The 19376-nt window shown below is 42.1% G+C and overlaps 1 long non-coding RNA gene, 1 pseudogene and 1 further gene across 5 annotated transcripts in view; 2 read left to right on the forward strand and 1 right to left on the reverse strand.

Annotated features, from left to right (window-relative positions):
• Tcra (T cell receptor alpha chain) overlaps positions 1–19376 on the forward strand; it is a 1796232-nt gene that overhangs the window by 1490391 nt on the left and 286465 nt on the right.
• The window catches only part of Gm30392, a 101991-nt gene that overhangs the window by 24773 nt on the left and 57842 nt on the right, over positions 1–19376 (reverse strand). The window lies entirely within an intron of this gene.
• Positions 8621–9238, forward strand: Trav22 (T cell receptor alpha variable 22; annotated as a pseudogene). Its single transcript is given in 2 exon segments — positions 8621–8683; positions 8957–9238. Coding segments are annotated over 2 exon segments (345 nt in total).

A 19376-nucleotide genomic window follows, 5' to 3' on the forward strand; every position in this document is an offset into this window, starting at 1 on the left:
CCCATTGATCCACCTGACTCAGCATCTCTAATCCTGTGATTAAAGACATGCACAATCGCACTAGTTTTGGTTTTGTTTTAGCACCTGAATAACAGTCCACTGTGTAATGTACCTCATCTTCATTATACATCTGTCAGCTGAGTTACATCTAGGTTTTTCCATTGTCTGGTTATTGTGGTTAGAGCAGTGGTGAAGAAATGCTTCCTGGTTGGATTTAAGGTGTGCTCCACATGGTGCTAGCCATACCCGCCACTGTTGTCAGAGCCAAGAACCCATGGCTAGATAGTAAGAATCTACTACCATGATTCTGATAAATAGATATAGTTAAACTGGCTCCTAATTGTGTATTGTTACATGCATAGTGCATCTCTCAACCCTCATCAGAGAAATTTCCTCTTGAAGTATTAGCAATTAACACAGAGAACAAGAACTTATCAACATGCAGAGTATGAGGGACTGCAGAGAGTGTGCAAACTCTGATTAGTTCTTCCCCATAGCTCCTCCTAACTGTCCCTTCTAGTCCATCTCTACTCTTTTGTATCAGCCATCAATACATATAAACACTCACTACTAGGGACCTGCAATGGCCACACCAGGATGGGAATCAGGTAGGTGATTTTCATTACACTTCCTGCTCTCCACTATGATCTTGTAGGTTTCATATGCAGTTCTGTAGCAGCCTGCTTGCAGGTGGCCCTCCTTCTACCCCAACTCCATCCACAAAGACTCCACCTCTTGCTACAAACCCAGGGTTCCCCCTAGAACTTTAATCTCCCTCTCTCCAACCAGATACATACTTCACACTTCCACTCCCAGGATATCCTTGGCTCTTTCCCAGAGCACCTCTCAGCCTTTACTCCTAGACTGTCACTATTCCTCTATACAACACATTGCTTGCAGTTCTTTACCTATGACTCTGATGATACAAGAAACAGAACTGAAATCTTGTTGGGAACAAGACCACTTTGATCAGAGGAAAAGGGCTTCTGTTTAGTGTGCTGTTAGATGATTGTTAGACAATAAATGATTGGAGAAGCAAACAACATTTTGTAGTTTTGTAACACCAGAATAAAACTCCAGAACCATTGCTTTGGTGGAATGGCACTGTGTGTTCAGAACTACCAACTTCTCTTAATTAAGTCAGGGGTTACTATTATTATTTTCTATGACAATTAACCTTAATTTCACTGAAATATGAAAGAGAGAGAGAGAGAGAGAGAGAGAGAGAGAGAGAGAGAGAGAGAGAGAGAGAGAGAATGCTCAGGTCCAATTAGGACATCGCTATCACACTCTTCCCTATAAAGCTCAGAAAACATCTCATAAGAGAGGGACGAAAGATAGTAAGAGGCAGAGGTGGTGGGTGGCTACAATAAAAGCATGGTCCAGGCACAACACGGCAGTTGCACATATGAACTCAAGGTGGTTTTGACAACTTAGGCAACACCTGTACAAGCACAAGTTACACAAAATCCCTGCATAGTGGGGGAAGATGGGTATGAAGACTCACTTTTCAGCTGAGGAGCTATTGGCAATTGATAACTGCTGGAAAGTGGAAGAAGGAAGTGTTGGTTTTCTTTAAGGGTGAGGTCCCTGCTGGATTGACCAGGTTTCAGTGGAAGGCCATAGGTGTGTGAGTATATGAAAATCACCAACTGTTCTTGATGGATTTTAAAGGGGTGGGAAGGAACACAAAGTTGGGTGGATGGAGGAAGAGGGTGTGGATCTAGGAGGAGCCAGAGGAGGGTGAATATATTGAGAAGGTTTTGTATGGTATGCAGAGATGCAGGGGGAATAGGGTAGGAGAGATAGATCTTGAGGGAGAAGGGGAAGGGTGGATACATTGTATGAAATTCTCAAAGAATCAACAAAAATTATTTTTTTAAGTATTCCATGTGTGCTGGCTAGTGTTATGTCAATTTGACATAAGCTAGGGTCATTTGGGAAGATGAAACCTAAACTGAGACAATTTCCCCACCAGACTAGCCTGTGCTATATATTCTCGATTGTTGGTGGATGTGAGAGGGTCTGGCTCACTGTAGGTAGTACCACCCTGCTGGCCCTAGATGCTCTAAGGAATCAGGCAAGTATCCTGATAGCAAGCCAGTAGCTGTGCTCCTGCACAGCCTCTGCTTTGGTTCTTGCCCCTGGATTCTTGCCATGTCTTGAGTTCTACCCAGACTTCTCTCAGTAATGGACTGCCACCTGGGAATGTAAGAGAAATAAACCCCTTCTTCCCCAGATTGATTTTGGCCATGGTGTTTTATTACAGTAAGAGAAACTCTAACTAAGATACCACATTATTTGAAATATATGTGATAAAATGAAAAAGAAGAGAAATGGAGAAAGGCAGTTGTGGATTTGGTCTAGTGCTTGTATTATGTTATTTGGGTTCCCAAAATTGCACAAGCATCTGTATGTAAGACACTAAGAGTCTCTGTCCACAGTTGGCTTTGATTGGTACATAAAGTTGCCAGAGGCCAGTGGCTGGGCAGGGAGACAGAAGTGGGACTTTGGGATTCAGGGACAAGGGGACCAAGTGAAAAACAGAATTACCATGCTGGGAAAGGAATGAGATCCAGGCTTGAGAGCTGCAGAAGAGAGAGCACACCAATCATGTAGCTGGGGAAGAGCGGCCCCAAGAGCCCCGCATTGGGTCTAGGGTAGCAAAGATGGAATATAGATTTTAGTAAGTAATAACTCCGGAGTATCGAAGGGAGGCATCAGTAAAGTGGAAGTTTGGGAGTGACCAGGCCATTGAACTGTTTAAGGCATATTAAATAGAAGGCTATGTTTGTGTGTGTGTGTGTGTGTGTGTGTGTGTGTGTGTGTGTGTGTGTGTGTGTGTGTGTGTGTCTTTCATTCGGGCACTCAGAACATTGGGATGGGTAGCGAGGGCACCACTGCTGCCACCGCAGCCGGGGTGATTAGAGAGAATTAATCACTACTGCAACAGGCAGTGCCAAGATATAAGACAGATTTCCAAGTGCATCTGTGGCTATAGTCCAGCTCGACTTAGAGTTGCAAAAATCAAAATTCTGTTTTCATTTTGAAATTCTTTCTTTTATTGCCTTAATTATTGCAGTCAAAAAGAAGAGAGACACTTGCAGGCCTCTCTAATTAGACCTGAATTTACAGTTCACAGGAGCACTGTCCAGCCAGACTGGTCAGAGTGATGTAAAAGAGATGACAATTATGACAGATAATGACAGTCTTACTGAACCTGTTTGTGAACTGGGGAATAGGAAAAATTAGGAAAGCGTCACAATGTACAATTCTGCCACAGAGACATGCTGGTTCTGTCTGTAGTCATTTCTGTGTTTCACATTTGTCTATTTTTGATTCTATGTTAGCACTTGTGTTCCCTCATCAACAATCTTGTTTTCAACATTGCAAGTGACTTGGATTCATCGTTGGAACTGTTTACGCTTCTGTGTCATAAAAAACTGTTTAGTTTTTCTTTTCTGGTGACTCATATCCAATTTTTACTAGTTTAAATAGCATTTATCATAAACATCTCTGAGTACAAAAGCAATCCAAATTTCTTACCATGTCTTTAGGACAGCTTGCTAAAACTGGGTTTGTTGGTCCTTGTCTGTTTTACTAACAAGTTTCCTAAATTCATTCTAAGCTCACTATTCTCTACTCCTTTGCCCTTGTGTTAGAGATTTCGTTCTGGTCAGCCTCTACTCCACTGTGACCCCTCTTACTGAGGTTGGCAAGATCTTTTATACCTGTAAATCCAATGAGCTTACCATTCCTCACCTCTCAGAAGCACTTGACATAATGCCTCTCCTCTCCTTGAATGAAACACCATCGCTTGAGTTCTGGGTGGCCACAAGTTCTGCTATGCTTGTGTCTCCTTTTCTAGCTCAGTTGCAGGTTGATGATCTTTAGATATTGTTAACTCCTGAGGCTCATTTCTGAAACCCATATTTGATCTATGTTCATTTTCAAATGATGTGGCTTCAATTGTTATCTGTGTGCTGGTGACTCTCAACATGTCCATCCCGACTCTCCCAGTTGAAAGACAGATTGGAGTCAAATACGATATCACCTATGGTGCCATTGTCGTGCATGACCAATGGACATTCAGAATTTTTCCTGTCAAAACACAATGTCTAGTTCCCTCTCATAAGATCTGCCTTCACCCTTGCTGATCTTGATAAAATGGCAAGTAATTTACCTAATCATGACAGCCAAAGGTCTCGAAATCTTATTTAACTGCTCAACCTACAACCGTCAACCTACACTGTAAGGCAGCCTAGTTATGTAAGATTTATTTTCTGTCAGGAAATCATCTTTTTTTTTCAAATCAGAATAGGATGTTACACGGTGGATCCAGTGACAACCAAACCACCTCATCCTCATTCAAAGACGGATGAATGAATAAGATATGGAACCTTGCCTTGAGGTTGACGTTTAATTGATATATACCCTGCCTTTCCATATTTCTATACCTCACAGAAGCTTGAAGCCAATAAGTTGTCTTTTTCTTTGGTACTAAGATTTTTTTTTTCCACTAGGAAGCAATACACTTTTCAGGAAAGTCAAGATTGGAGATACATTCTTTCCTTTGTGTAGTTTGAGTGAAAGTCATGGTAGAAAAATCTGACATCTGAACTTCCAGAATGCTCCAGAGCAGACCAGTTTTTAAAAAGTCTTCACACCACTCCAAGTTTTCAGAACCCCTATAGTCTGGCCAAGCTCCTGGTCTGAAATGAGGTAACAGTTACACCCTATCTGCCCCAGCCTCCAGCTGAGGGAAACACAAGCCACCCCAGCAAACATGCTGAAGTCATTTCTCCCACTGAGCTGAGACACTCCCTTTGTCAGACCCTCAATTTCCACATACAATTAGGCCTAAGAAGGGATTCACTGGTCCATTTATCTAACTTGTCAAACTAGGCTTAATTTTCGTTTAAGGATTTTCTTCTCCCCTCCTGTGTATTTGATGAAGGTAGGAAGAAAACAATGGAATGGAGAAGAGATCTTACCGCAGACTGGAGGAAGTGAAGGAAAGTCAGAGATGGAGCATGTGTGGTATGGAAGCAAAAGTCAGTGACTGCTTGAAAAGAAGAGTGGGGTGAGCAAGATGGGGCAGAGGAATGGGGAGGTGCTGAGAGGAGTAACTAAGAACAAAGCTGTCATGATGAACCGCTCGGGTTTGCGTGCTCACTTTAAATTCTGGAAGACAACTTCCTCTCATTTGTGAAATTAAAAACTATACTCTATTTCAGGTCTTTTGGGGTTGAAATATGAATAATGTGCAGCTTTTCTAAATGCTGTCTTTGTCATAATCAGTTTTTGCTAGGGATTTTGTTCCCTTTTAGGTCCCAGGTGTATGAGTATTTGTTAATGTACCAATGATAACTTGCCACCTGCTTCTCAAGTCACACTTCTGCCTGTTGTTGTTGTTGTCGTTGTCATTTTGTTATTTCCTGATTCCACTAGCCTGCAGCTCTGACATGGTGTCAATGGTGACAGAGTGTTGGGCAACGTTGCTTTTTCCCACTTCACTAGAAGAACTCAGAATATTTCCCATAAGGCAGCACTGTTGAACACATAATTTTATATTAAGGCATTTGTTGTTCATTCCTATTTTGGACACTTTCAACACCTGTAGGGACCACTTTGTCAAATTCCTTTCCTGAACCAACGGAGGTGCTCATATGAATTGTCTCTTAGCTCCTGTGATGGTTACTAGGCTGCACCTGTGGCTGCAGATAACTGCGCCTGTGCTCCACCTCCATGGTAATAAATGCTGATGCTAACCACACACTGTCCCCTGGAGTTTGTTAATTTTATATCTTCTTTTATGATTTTCTTGCCTTCCCAACTATGTAAATAGAATGTTCTATTTTGTATAGTTTATGAAATATCCCCATCAGTTTAAATAGAATGGACTTTAGATAACAAAGACAATATCCATCGCTGACCTGACACAAGGCCTGTTAATCATTGATTGAGAAAATTCCAGATTTTCTTTATCTAAATCTATTTTTGCTGATAACTGTCTATGTTGAAATTATTATGGCTGAACATTGAGAAACAATACTAAGAAAAGTGTTTATGTGAATAGTACATCTTCCAAGCATCTCTCTTCAGATTGTTGGTCAAAGGTGTCCAGAGACACACCCCCCCAAAAAAAAACAATATAGGCCACTGCCATTGATCTTGGTTGCTGTGGTGGTTTGATAAGATGACCCCAATAGGTTTATATATTGGAATGATTGGTCACTAGAGAATGGAACTGTTTGAAAGGATCATGAGGGTTAGGAGATGTACCCTTGTTTGATACGTATGGGCTTGTTGAAGGAAGTGTATGATTCTTTTTCTCTCTCTCTCTCTCTCTCTCTCTCTCTCTCTCTCTCTCTCTGTGTGTGTGTGTGTGTGTGTGTGAGAGAGAGAGAGAGAGAGAGAGAGAGAGAGAGAGAGGGAGAGAGAGAATGAACTAAACCTCTGAAACTGTAAGCAACCCCCCAATTAAATGTGTCCTTTTATAAGATTTGCCTTGGTTAGTGACTAACACAGTTGCCCAAAAGAACATAATGCTAACACCCTATTTCTAAGAAGACCACACACATTGATCACAGAAAATGGAGAAATTAAGTCTTTATTGACCAAGAATCTTCTCCCTTTGTCTATATTTCACATTATTGAAAGATGCTACATGGGCAACTAGAGACAAATAATGTCATCTGCGGTCTTACCCAGCTGTGAACCATGTGACCTACAATCACTGGCACGAAAGATGTCCATGGGTGAAATAACAACTGAATGTTATGGGGGTAAAAAACCTCTTTATTGCTGTTAAGGATATTTCTGGAGTTAAGGATTATTCTACAGGAGGAAACTTTTGCCTGGTACTGTAACTGTGACCAAGAGAAGCTTGTTGTCCCCAGAGTGAACACAATATTTTGCTATATGGACCTAGTTTCAAAGTGCCCTCTCTATTCTTATCTCTGTAGCCTTGGATTAATACAATTCTCAATGCCCATCAGAAAAGCTGCTTTGAACAGTAGATGGTGATAGTGGTTACTGTAGAAAATCAGAGCTGGTCTCAGGACAGCGAATAAGCATTGTATAGTGCTCAGTCACCACCAGACCATCTATATCACACCCCTTCCTTGAGGCTCACGGGTCACTGGAAGAAGAGGGACCAGAAAGATTGTAAGAACCAGATATTGGGAAAGACCAGAACACAGCAGGGTTCTTTTGGACATGACAGGACTGCTGTACTCAGCTGTCTGTACAAAGTCAAGCCAATCAGCATTCCCACACAGAGACAGAAAGGGCTGATGAGCCACCACCCCTATTTTGGGAGCTTTGGACAACTGATAGCTTCTGGAGAAGGCATGGTCCATTTTGTTTAAAGATATGGCCCCTGGTAGAGTGGTCACACCTTAGTGAATAACTCCACACCCTGAAGTACATGAACAACACAAATTGGAGTCAATGGAGTTCAAATTTAAAAACAAAAATGAAAAAAGAAGAAGAAAGAAAGAAAGGAAGAAACAAACAAACCAACAAAGGTATGAAGTTGGAGTGTTAGGCAGATGGAATAATAACTGGGAAAAGGTAAAGTGGGGGTAGATAGGATCAAAATACACTGTAGAAAATTTCAAAAGATTAATAAAATATTGATTACATTTGTCATATTAAGACAAAGCACAGTCCATTTTACTTAAAAGGTAAAATTCTGCTTGTGAAAGGTTCTATTTCTAATAGAAGAAAGTCTAGACATTACTGAGCTAAAAAGAATATGACAAAGAATATGACAATATTCAAGTTTATGAACTTCATTGTATGTCAGTTAAATCCATCCCCTACACAACTCTCTGAAGGCTGAGTGTAGCATACTGCATAGTAACGAATCACATACAGCAACAGAAAACACAGTGCATGTGTTCAAAAAAAGTAAATTAAAACTTTTGTACTAATTGTAATTTGAAATTCATATGTAAGCAGGCACACATACACACATACACACACACACCATATTGAACGCCAACTTTGGTAATAGAGAAGACATAAAATGGCTAATAATACTTGTTACTTTCTAAATAAAAAGGTTTAGCAAAATGCAAAAGACTTTTGTTTCATAGAATTGACACAGCCTCCATTTGGTGATTTGGTTTGGTTTGGTTTGGTTTGGTTTGGTTTGGTTTTGGTTTTGGTTTTGGTTTTCAAGACAGGGTTTCAAGATTCAGAGACTTCTTAAGTACCCCCTGAGAGGGGTGGAGAAGAAAGACACGTTGAACATTTTCTTCACACAACCACAGGAAAATACAATGGCAATACAATACAATACAATAACAGATTTTACTCCAAATTGTTCTGCAGGAACACAGGAAACTGTTCACCTTCCCAGACAATTACCATTAATACAATAGCATTGACATCGCGTGGATTTCTCTCCTTTGTTTGCTTTGCATTTCTGTTCTATCTTCCTTTAATGTAATGTATTCAGTTACCTCAGATTAAAGGAAAACAAAAAACAGAGGGTTTTCATTTAAATTTTCTACCGTGTGACAGAACTATCTGCTGACAACTAGAAAGTGGAAGAGTCAGCAGAGGGAAGGCAGGCACTGTATCACATGACAGGAAGGTTTTCATCGCTATGAAAACAAGATGCAAGCACACAGATTCAAAGCTAGAACAACTAGTTGGGCTACTGAACACGGTCAGTGGTGGGTGCCCAGGACATCCTCTGAGGTTTGGGAAGAAGAAAGAATGAGTCTTGCTTTAATGATGGCTTCAGTGTTCCTCCTCTGTGTGCAGCTGACCTGTGGGTAGGACAGTGGAAGAAGCACACGTGTGCCCTGGCAATGAAATACAGGGAATCAGGACAACAAAGAGATTATTCTAAGAGATATAGGACAAATAAGGAAAATTCTAGACATGAATACTAAAGCATTTTTATGAATGAAAGTCTCTTTGTTTTTCCTTAAGCAGGGTCAAATGGACAGGCACTGGTAGAACAGATACTTCCCTGATAGATAAGGAAGGTAAAGACTTCACAGTGAGCTGTAGTTACCAAGACAGAGCTTCCAATGTCTTCAGGTGGTCTGGACAGGATCCCGAGGGGAGCCTCATCACCTTGAGGTGATGTTTCCAGCGGTTAAAGAGAAGATCAGTAGAAGATTCACAAGCAGGCTGTTTCTAGGAGGCCAGCTCTTTTCCCTGCTCACAAAGGATTCCAAGCTCCAAGACTCAACTCTGTTCTATGAACTGAGCACACGGTGACCCTCAGGCACCTGCAGCCTTTACCTAAACCCCATTGAGAGAGGCCCAAGAACTTACCTGTTCATCTGGGTTTCAAGAGTACTTACTTCAGTTTTCCTATGACCAAAAGAAGATGTAAGGAGAACTTGCAAAAAAAAAAAAAAAAAAACCAAAAAACAAAAAACAAAACAAAACAAAACAAACAAAACAAAAAACAAACAAACAAAAAAAAAAAAACCAGCAAACGTTTCCTTCCAGGACATGCACTACGAGACAAGACCTTCAAATACTGTCTGATGTAGTTTGTGTCTCAGTGTGAAACCCGAGTTCCTGAGTCAATACCAAGAGAAAGCACCAAAACACCAGCATAAAGGGCCTGCCTTTCAGCTTCTTTGTAGGCTTTTACAAAGATGTCACAATACAAATCTTGAAAGCCAGGATCATCCAATTCAGTTGTAAAAGAAAATATATTTGACATTTCAAAAAATTAGCTTAGAAGATCAAATATAAAAAAACCTACAGAAGCTGCTATAAAACTTCCAAAAGACAGGGAAAGGAGAACGGGATGGTGAAAAGATACTGCTCCCTGAGTGTAAAGTTCAAACTAGGGAGAAAGTTAAGGCTGTGCTCACAGATAATGAGCAGTGGGCCTTTGGGAAATTGCAAATGCCTTGGACTCTTCTGTAGAATCAGAATCCAGTGCAGGGAGAGTGGGAGTGGGAGGAGGGTTACAGAAGACTATGGGCTGAAGAGTGCTGTGTCCATGGGGAGCAGTGAGCATAGATGCCAAATGTTCAGATCACTGTTTCTCATGTCACAAACCACCAGAGAGCACCCACTACAGAAGATGTTCTCAATGGCAGTGTAGGTGAAGTGATCCGTACAAAGACTCCCAGCCAGTCTCTATCCACATTCAACACTTTGCTTCAGCAATGCTCTTGAAATAAATCACCCAAGATAATAGAGCCATGGTCCTCTCAGCAGGTTTGTCTCTTACCAGGTCAGAGTTAGGTACTTCTGTTATCAAACATCCAATGCATCGCTACTAGATACAACCAAGCCTTTAATATGCAACTCTAAATGTATTATTGTTTCTTATCACTGAGTCCAAATACTTCACAAGAAGCAACTTAATGGATCATCTTGACTCACAGTTTTGTGGCAAGGTAGGCATGGTAATTGGACCTGATCCTGTGTGTGGTATCAAAGCCAGTAGTGTGGCCTGCTCACATTTAAGTACCTATTAGGAATAGTACCTACTAGGTCAGGGCTAGAAGTAAGGTATGGCTGTAATCTCCTAGTCCCATCCCCAATGACCCACTTCCAAGTAACCCATCTCAAAAAAAGTTCTACAACTTACAAAAGCAACACCAATTACTGAGGATCCACTGTCCAAACACATAAGCCTGTGGGAGACATTCTACTGCCAGATCATAATATTCCAGCACAGTACTACATGCCTCATGGTCATCTCATGATCCATACATGTTCACACATAATCATACATGTTAAAAATTCTCATATACACTGCTCAAAACTCCATATTCTTTCCTGAGATTGAGGTTAAACTTTTTTTTTTTTTTTTTTTTTTTTTTTTTTGTGCCAAATTTGAAGCAAGCTTTATTAAATACTGGCCAGGTCCCTACCTGGAATTCCCAAAGAATGGCTATGAATTACATTAATCCAGTGTTTATAAAGGTAAAACCCACAAGGCTATGTATTTCCCACCTTCATCCAATTGGGAGCAAGCACACATCCTGATGTACTCCCTGCCTACATACCTCCCACCTACATGGGATCCAGCATATACTGTAGATCTTACATCCAGAAGTGAAACCCTGCGGCTTGTTATCTTACATGAACAACAGCCCCCAGCATTCCAGGAAATTACCTGGCCTTGGGCAAGTGAGGCTTACAGGTTAAAGCATTTTTGTTTTATAGATCTCTTTTTTTTTTTTTTCCTTTCCATTTTTTATTAGGTATTTAGCTCATTTACATTTCCAATGCTATACCAAAAGTCCCCCATACCCACCCACCCCCACTCCCCTACCCGCCCACTCCCCCTTTTTGGCCCTGGCGTTCCCCTGTTCTGGGGCATATAAAGTTTGTGTGTCCAATGGGCCTCTCTTTCCAGTGATGGCCGACTAGGCCATCTTTTGATACATATGCAGCTAGAGTCAAGAGCTCCGGGGTACTGGTTAGTTCATAATGTTGATCCACCTATAGGGTTGCAGACCCCTTTAGCTCCTTGGGTACTTTCTCTAGCTCCTCCATTGGGAGCCCTGTGCTCCATCCATTAGCTGACTGTGGGCATCCACTTCTGTGTTTGCTAGGCCCCGGCATAGTCTCACAAGAGACAGCTACATCTGGGTCCTTTCGATAAAATCTTGCTAGTGTATGCAATGGTGTCAGCGTTTGGATGCTGATTCTGGGGTGGATCCCTGGATAAGGCAGTCTCTACATGGTCCATCCTTTCATCTCAGCTCCAAACTTTGTCTCTGTAACTCCTTCCAAGGGTGTTTTGTTCCCACTTCTAAGGAGGGGCATAGTGTCCACACTTCAGTCTTCATTTTTCTTGAGTTTCATGTGTTTAGCAAATTGTATCTTATATCTTGGGTATCCTAGGTTTTGGGCTAATATCCACTTATCAGTGAGTACATATTGTGTGAGTTCCTTTGTGAATGTGTTACCTCACTCAGGATGATGCCCTCCAGGTCCATCCATTTGGCTAGGAATTTCATAAATTCATTCTTTTTAATAGCTGAGTAGTACTCCATTGTGTAGATGTACCACATTTTCTGTATCCATTCCTCTGTTGAGGGGCATCTGGGTTCTTTCCAGCTTCTGGCTATTATAAATAAGGCTGCTATGAACATAGTGGAGCATGTATCCTTCTTACCAGTTGGGGCATCTTCTGGATATATGCCCAGGAGAGGTATTGCTGGATCCTCCGGTAGTACTATGTCCAATTTTCTGAGGAACCGCCAGACGGATTTCCAGAGTGGTTGTACAAGCCTGCAATCCCACCAACAATGGAGGAGTGTTCCTCTTTCTCCACATCCTCGCCAGCATCTGCTGTCACCTGAGTTTTTGATCTTAGCCATTCTGACTGGTGTGAGGTGGAATCTCAGGGTTGTTTTGATTTGCATTTCCCTGATGATTAAGGATGTTGAACATTTTTTCAGGTGCTTCTCTGCCATTCGGTATTCCTCAGGTGAGAATTCTTTGTTCAGTTCTGAGCCCCATTTTTTAATGGGGTTGTTTGATTTTCTGAAGTCCACCTTTTTGAGTTCTTTATATATGTTGGATATTAGTCCCCTATCTGATTTAGGATAGGTAAAGATCCTTTCCCAATCTGTTGGTGGTCTCTTTGTCTTATTGACGGTGTCTTTTGCCTTGCAGAAACTTTGGAGTTTCAATAGGTCCCATTTGTCAATTCTCGATCTTACAGCACAAGCCATTGCTGTTCTGTTCAGGAATTTTTCCCCTGTGCCCATATCTTCAAGGCTTTTCCCCACTTTCTCCTCTATAAGTTTCAGTGTCTCTGGTTTTATGTGAAGTTCTTTGATCCATTTAGATTTGACCTTAGTACAAGGAGATAAGTATGGATCGATTCGCATTCTTCTACATGATAACAACTAGTTGTGCCAGCACCATTTGTTGAAAATGCTGTCTTTCTTCCACTGGATGGTTTTAGCTCCCTTGTCGAAGATCAAGTGACCATAGGTGTGTGGGTTCATTTCTGGGTCTTCAATTCTATTCCATTGGTCTACTTGTCTGTCTCTATACCAGTACCATGCAGTTTTTACCACAATTGCTCTGTAGTAAAGCTTTAGGTCAGGCATGGTGATTCCACCAGAGGTTCTTTTATCCTTGAGAAGAGTTTTTGCTATCCTAGGTTTTTTGTTATTCCAGATGAATTTGCAAATTTCTCCTTCTAATTCGTTGAAGAATTGAGTTGGAATTTTGATGGGGATTGCATTGAATCTGTAGATTACTTTTGGCAAGATAGCCATTTTTACAATATTGATCCTGCCAATCCATGAGCATGGGAGGTCTTTCCATCTTCTGAGATCTTCTTTAATTTCTTTCTTCAGAGACTTGAAGTTTTTATCATACAGATCTTTCACTTCCTTAGTTAGAGTCACGCCGAGATATTTTATATTATTTGTGACTATTGAGAAGGGTGTTGTTTCCCTAATTTCTTTCTCAGCCTGTTGATTCTTTGTGTAGAGAAAGGCCATTGACTTGTTTGAGTTAATTTTATATCCAGCTACTTCGCCGAAGCTGTTTATCAGGTTTAGGAGTTCTCTGGTGGAATTTTTAGGGTCACTTATATATACTATCATATCATCTGCAAAAAGTGATATTTTGACTTCCTCCTTTCCAATTTGTATCCCCTTGATCTCCTTTTGTTGTCGAATTGCTCTGGCTAATACTTCAAGTACTATGTTGAAAAGGTAGGGAGAGAGTGGGGAGCCTTGTCTAGTCCCTGATTTTAGTGGGATTGCTTCCAGCTTCTCTCCATTTACTTTGATGTTGGCTACTGGTTTGCTGTAGATTGCTTTTATCATGTTTAGGTATGGGCCTTGAATTCCTGATCTTTCCAGAACTTTTATCATGAATGGGTGTTGGATCTTGTCAAATGCTTTTTCTGCATCTAACGAGATGATCATGTGGTTTTTGTCTTTGAGTTTGTTTATATAGTGGATTACATTGATGGATTTTCGTATATTAAACCATCCCTGCATTCCTGGAATAAAACCTACTTGGTCAGGATGGATGATTGCTTTAATGTGTTCTTGGATTCGGTTAGCGAGAATTTTATTGAGGATTTTTGCATCGATATTCATAAGAGAAATTGGTCTGAAGTTCTCTATCTTTGTTGGATCTTTCTGTGGTTTAGGTATCAGAGTAATAGTGGCTTCATAAAATGAGTTGGGTAGAGTACTTTCTACTTCTATCTTGTGAAAAAGTTTGTGCAGAACTGGAATTAGATCTTCTTTGAAGGTCTGATAGAACTCTGCACTAAACCCGTCTGGTCCTGGGCTTTTTTTGGCTGGGAGACTATTGATAACTGCTTCTATTTCTTTAGGGGATATGGGACTGTTTAGAAGGTCAACTTGATCCTGATTCAACTTTGGTACCTGGTATCTGTCCAGAAATTTGTCCATTTCGTCCAGGTTTTCCAGTTTTGTTGAGTATAGCCTTTTGTAGAAGGATCTGATGGTGTTTTGGATTTCTTCAGGATCTGTTGTTATGTCTCCCTTTTCAGTTCTGATTTTGTTAATTAGGATTTTGTCTCTGTGCCCTCTAGTGAGTCTAGCTAAGGGTTTATCTATCTTGTTGATTTTCTCAAAGAACCAACTCCTCGTTTGGTTAATTCTTTGAATAGTTCTTCTTGTTTCCACTTGGTTGATTTCACCCCTGAGTTTGATTATTTCCTGCCGTCTACTCCTCTTGGGTGAATTTGCTTCCTTTTTTTCTAGAGCTTTTAGATGTGTTGTCAAGCTGCTAGTATGTGCTCTCTCCCGTTTCTTCATGGAGGCACTCAGAGCTATGAGTTTCCCTCTTAGAAATGCCTTCATTGTGTCCCAAAGGTTTGGGTACGTTGTGGCTTCATTTTCATTAAACTCTAAAAAGTCTTTAATTTCTTTCTTTATTCCTTCCTTGACCAAGGTATCATTGAGAAGAGTGTTGTTCAGTTTCCACGTGAGTGTTGGCTTTCTGTTATTTTTTTTGTTATTGAAGATCAGCCTTAGTGCATGGTGATCTGATAGGATACATGGGACAATTTCAATATTTTTGAATCTGTTGAGGCCTGTTTTGTGACCTATTATGTGGTCAATTTTGGAGAAGGTACCATGAGGTGCTGAGAAGAAGGTATATCCTTTTGTTTTAGGATAAAATGTTCTGTAGATATCTGTCAGATCCATTTGTTTCATCACTTCTGTTAGTTTCAGTGTGTCCCTGTTTAGTTTCTGTTTCCATGATCTGTCCATTGGTGAAAGTGGTGTGTTGAAGTCTCCCACTATTATTGTGTGAGGTGCAATGTGTGCTTTGAGCTTTACTAAAGTTTCTTTAATGAATGTGGCTGCCCTTGTATTTGGTGCATAGATATTCAGAATTGAGAGTTCCTCTTGGAGGATTTTACCTTTGATGAGAACAAAGTGCCCCTCCTTGTCTTTTTTGATGACTTTGGGTTGGAAGTCAATCTTATCAGATATTAGGATGGCTACTCCAGCTTGTTTCTTCCTACCATTTGCTTGGAAAATTGTTTTCCAGCCTTTTATTCTGAGGTAGTGTCTATCTTTTTCTCTGAGATGTGTCTCCTGTAAACAGCAAAATGTTGGGTCTTGTTTGTGTAGCCAGTTTGTTAGTCTATGTCTTTTTATTGGGGAGTTGAGACCATTGATGTTAAGAGATATTAAGGAAAAGTAATTGTTGCTTCCTGTTATTTTTGTTGTTAAAGTTGGCATTCTGTTCTTGTGGCTGTCTTCTTTTAGGTTTGTTGAGGGATTACCTTCTTGTTTTTTCTAGGGCATTGTTCCCGTTCTTGTATTGGTTTTTTTCTGCTATTAACCTTTGAAGGGCTGGATTCGTGGTGAGATAATGTGTGAATTTGGTTTTGTCGTGGAATACTTTGGTTTCTCCATCTATGGTAATTGAGAGTTTGGCTGGGTATAGTAGCCTGGGCTGGAATTTGTGTTCTCTTAGTGTCTGTATAACATCTGTCCAGGCTCTTCTGGCTTTCATAGTCTCTGGTGAAAAATCTGGTGTAATTCTGATAGGCTTGCCTTTGTATGTTACTTGACCTTTTTCCCTTACCGCTTTTAGTATTCTATCTTTATTTAGTGCATTTGTTGTTCTGATTATTATGTGTCGGGAGGAATTTCTTTTCTGGTCCAGTCTATTTGGAGTTCTGTAGGCTTCTTGTATGTTCATAGGTATCTCTTTCTTTATATTTGGGAAGTTTTCTTCAATAATTTTGTTGAAGATGTTTGCTGGTCCTTTGAGTTGAAAATCTTCATTCTCATCCACTCCTATTATCCGTAGGTTTGGTCTTCTCATTGTGTCCTGGATTTCCTGGATGTTTTGAGTTAGGATCTTTTTGCATTTTCCATTTTCTTTGATTGTTGTGCCGATGTTCTCTATGGAATCTTCTGCACCTGAGATTCTCTCTTCCATCTCTTGTATTCTGTTGCTGATGCTCAAATCTATGGTTCCAGATTTCTTTCCTAGGGTTTCTATCTCCAGTGTTGCCTCACTTTGAGTTTTCTTTATTGTTTCTACTTCCCTTTTTAGGTCTAGTATGGTTTTGTTCATTTCCATCACCTGTTTGTATGTTTTTTCCTCTTTTTCTGTAAGGACTTCTACCTGTTTGATTGTGTTTTCCTGTTTTTCTTTAAGGACTTGTAACTCTTTAGCAGTGTTCTCCTGTATTTCTTTAAGTGATTTATTAAAGTCCTTCTTGATGTCCTCTACCATCATCATGAGATATGCTTTTAAATCTAGGTCTAGGTTTTCGGGTGTGTTGGGGTGCCCTGGACTGGGCGAAGTAGGAGTGCTGGGTTCTGATGATGGTGAGTGGTCTTGGTTCCTGTTAGTAGGATTCCTACGTTTACCTTTCGCCATCTGGTAATCTCTGGAGTTAGTAGTTATAGTTGACTCTGTTTAGAGATTGTTCTACTGGTGATTCTGTTACCGTCTCTCAGCAGACCTGGGAGACAGATTCTCTCCTCTGAGTTTCAGTGCTCAGAGCACTCTCTGCTGGCAAGCTCTCTTACAGGGAAGGTGCGCAGATATCTTGTTTTTGGACCTCCTCCTGGTCGAAGAAGAAGGCCCAAAACAGGGCCTCTCTCAGAAGCTGTGTTGCTTTGGCAGATCCCAGAAGCTGTCAGCTTCTGTGGTGCAGACTCTCACCTGTGCGGACTAAAATCCTAAGTTCCAGGGAGTCCTGGAACCAAAATGGTGACCACTGCTCCTGAGGCTGAGGCCCTCTCCCGAGCCAGGCGGACACCTGTCCTCTGGTCCGGATGTTGGCCGGTTGTCTGCGGCCCGCCCAGGCTGCTGCCTCAGCGGCTCTGTGCTTCTGCCCGTCCCAGAAGCTGTCCGGTTCTCTGGCGCACCCTCTAACCTGTTCAGACTAATTTCCTAGGTCCCGCGGAGTCCCGGAACCAAGATGGCGACCGCTGCTGCTGAGGCTAAGGCCGCCTCCCAAGCCAGGCGGACACCTGTCCTCTGGTCTGGATGGTGGCCAGATGTCTGCGGCCCGCCCAGGCTGCTGCCTCAGTGGCTCTGTGCTTCTGCCCGTTCCAGAAGCTGTCCGGTTCTCTGGCGCACCCTCTAACCTGTTCAGACTAATTTCCTAGGTCCCGCGGAGTCCCGGAACCAAGATGGCGACCGCTGCTGCTGAGGCTAAGGCCGCCTCCCAAGCCAGGCGGACACCTGTCCTCTGGTCCGGACGGTGGCCGGATGTCTGCGGCCCGCCCAGGCTGCTGCCTCAGCGGCTCTGTGCTTCCTCCCGTTCCAGAAGCTGTCCGGTTCTCTGGCGCACCCTCTAACCTGTTCAACACTAATTTCCTAGGTCCCGCGGAGTCCCGGAACCAAGATGGCGACCGCTGCTGCTGAGGCTGAGGCCGCTTCCCAAGCCAGGCGGACACCTGTCCTCTGGTCCGGACGGTGGCCGGATGTCTGCGGCCCGCCCAGGCTGCTGCCTCAGCGGCTCTGTGCTTCTGCTCGTCCCAGAAGCTGTCCGGTTCTCTGGCGCACCCTCTAACCTGTTCAACACTAATTTCCTAGGTCCCGCGGAGTCCCGGAACCAAGATGGCGACCGAGGTTAAACTTTTATCTATGAGCCCTGATACAACTAAATGCAAGTCACATATTTCTGATGGACAGTAGGTGAAATTATGCCCCAGTATAGAGGACTGCCAGGGCCAGGAAGAGGGAGTGGGTAGGTTGGTGAGCAGGCGGAGGAGGTAAGGGATAGGTGGTTTGTGGAGGGGAAATTAGGAAAGGGGATAACATTTGAAATGTAAAGAAAGAAAATATCTAATTAAAAGAAATTATACTACACGAAGTAGGAAATAAAAATTCTTCATAGGAAAAAATAAAGGCATTAGAATTTACATATTTTATTTCAGTCATACAGTGAATCAAGAAAAATTATAAAAAAAAATATGCGAACCTGCCACCTTCCTGGTCAGAGCACAGGTGTCCGCACAGCCCAGGAGGCTTCTCCCTCGCGTTCCGCGGGGGTCACCTTGGTTCCGAGACCCCGCAGCCGGCGGTCTGCGGGTGAGAGTGTGGAACACAGAGGCCAGCAGCTTCTGGACCGGGCGAGAGACACAGAGCCTCTGAGGCAGCGCCATTTTCGGCTCCAGACAACCTACCACCTTCCTGGTCAGAGCACAGGTGTCTGCACAGCCCATGAGGCTTCTGCCTCACGTTCCGTGGGGGCCACCTTGATTCTGGGACTCCGCAGCGGGCAGTCTGCAGGCCAAAGCAACACAGCTTCTGGGAAAGATCCTGTTTTGGGCCTTCATCTTCGGCCAGGAGGAGGTCCAAACACCAGATAACTGTGCACCTCACTGAAAGAGGAGAGCTTGCCTGCGGAGACTGCTCTGACCACTGAAACTCAGGGAAGAGAGCTAGTCTCCCTGGTCTGCTGATATAGTGTAACAAAATCACCAGAGGAACAATCTCTAAACAGAGACAACTATAACAACTAACTCCAGAGATTACCAGATGGCGAAAGGTAAACGTAAAAATCTTACTAACAGAAACCAGGACTACTCACCATCATCAGAACCCAGCACTCCCACTTCGCCCAGTCCAGGGAACCCCAACACACCTGAAAAGCTAGACCTGGATTTAAAGGCATATCTCATGATGATGGTAGAGGACATCAAGAAGGACTTAAATAACTCACTTAAAGAAATACAGGAGAACACTGCTAAACAAGTAGAAGACATTAAATAGGAAACACAAAAATCCCTTAAAGAATTACAGGAAAACATAACCAAACAGGTAGAAGACATTAAAGAGGAAACACAAAAATCCCTTAAAGAATTGCAGGAAAACACAACCAAACAGGTGATGGAATTGAATAAAACCATCCAAGACCTAAAAAGGGAAGTAGACACAAT

Source organism: Mus musculus, chromosome 14 (genome assembly GCF_000001635.26).
Source record: "Mus musculus strain C57BL/6J chromosome 14, GRCm38.p6 C57BL/6J".
NCBI classification, from domain to species: domain Eukaryota; kingdom Metazoa; phylum Chordata; class Mammalia; order Rodentia; family Muridae; genus Mus; species Mus musculus.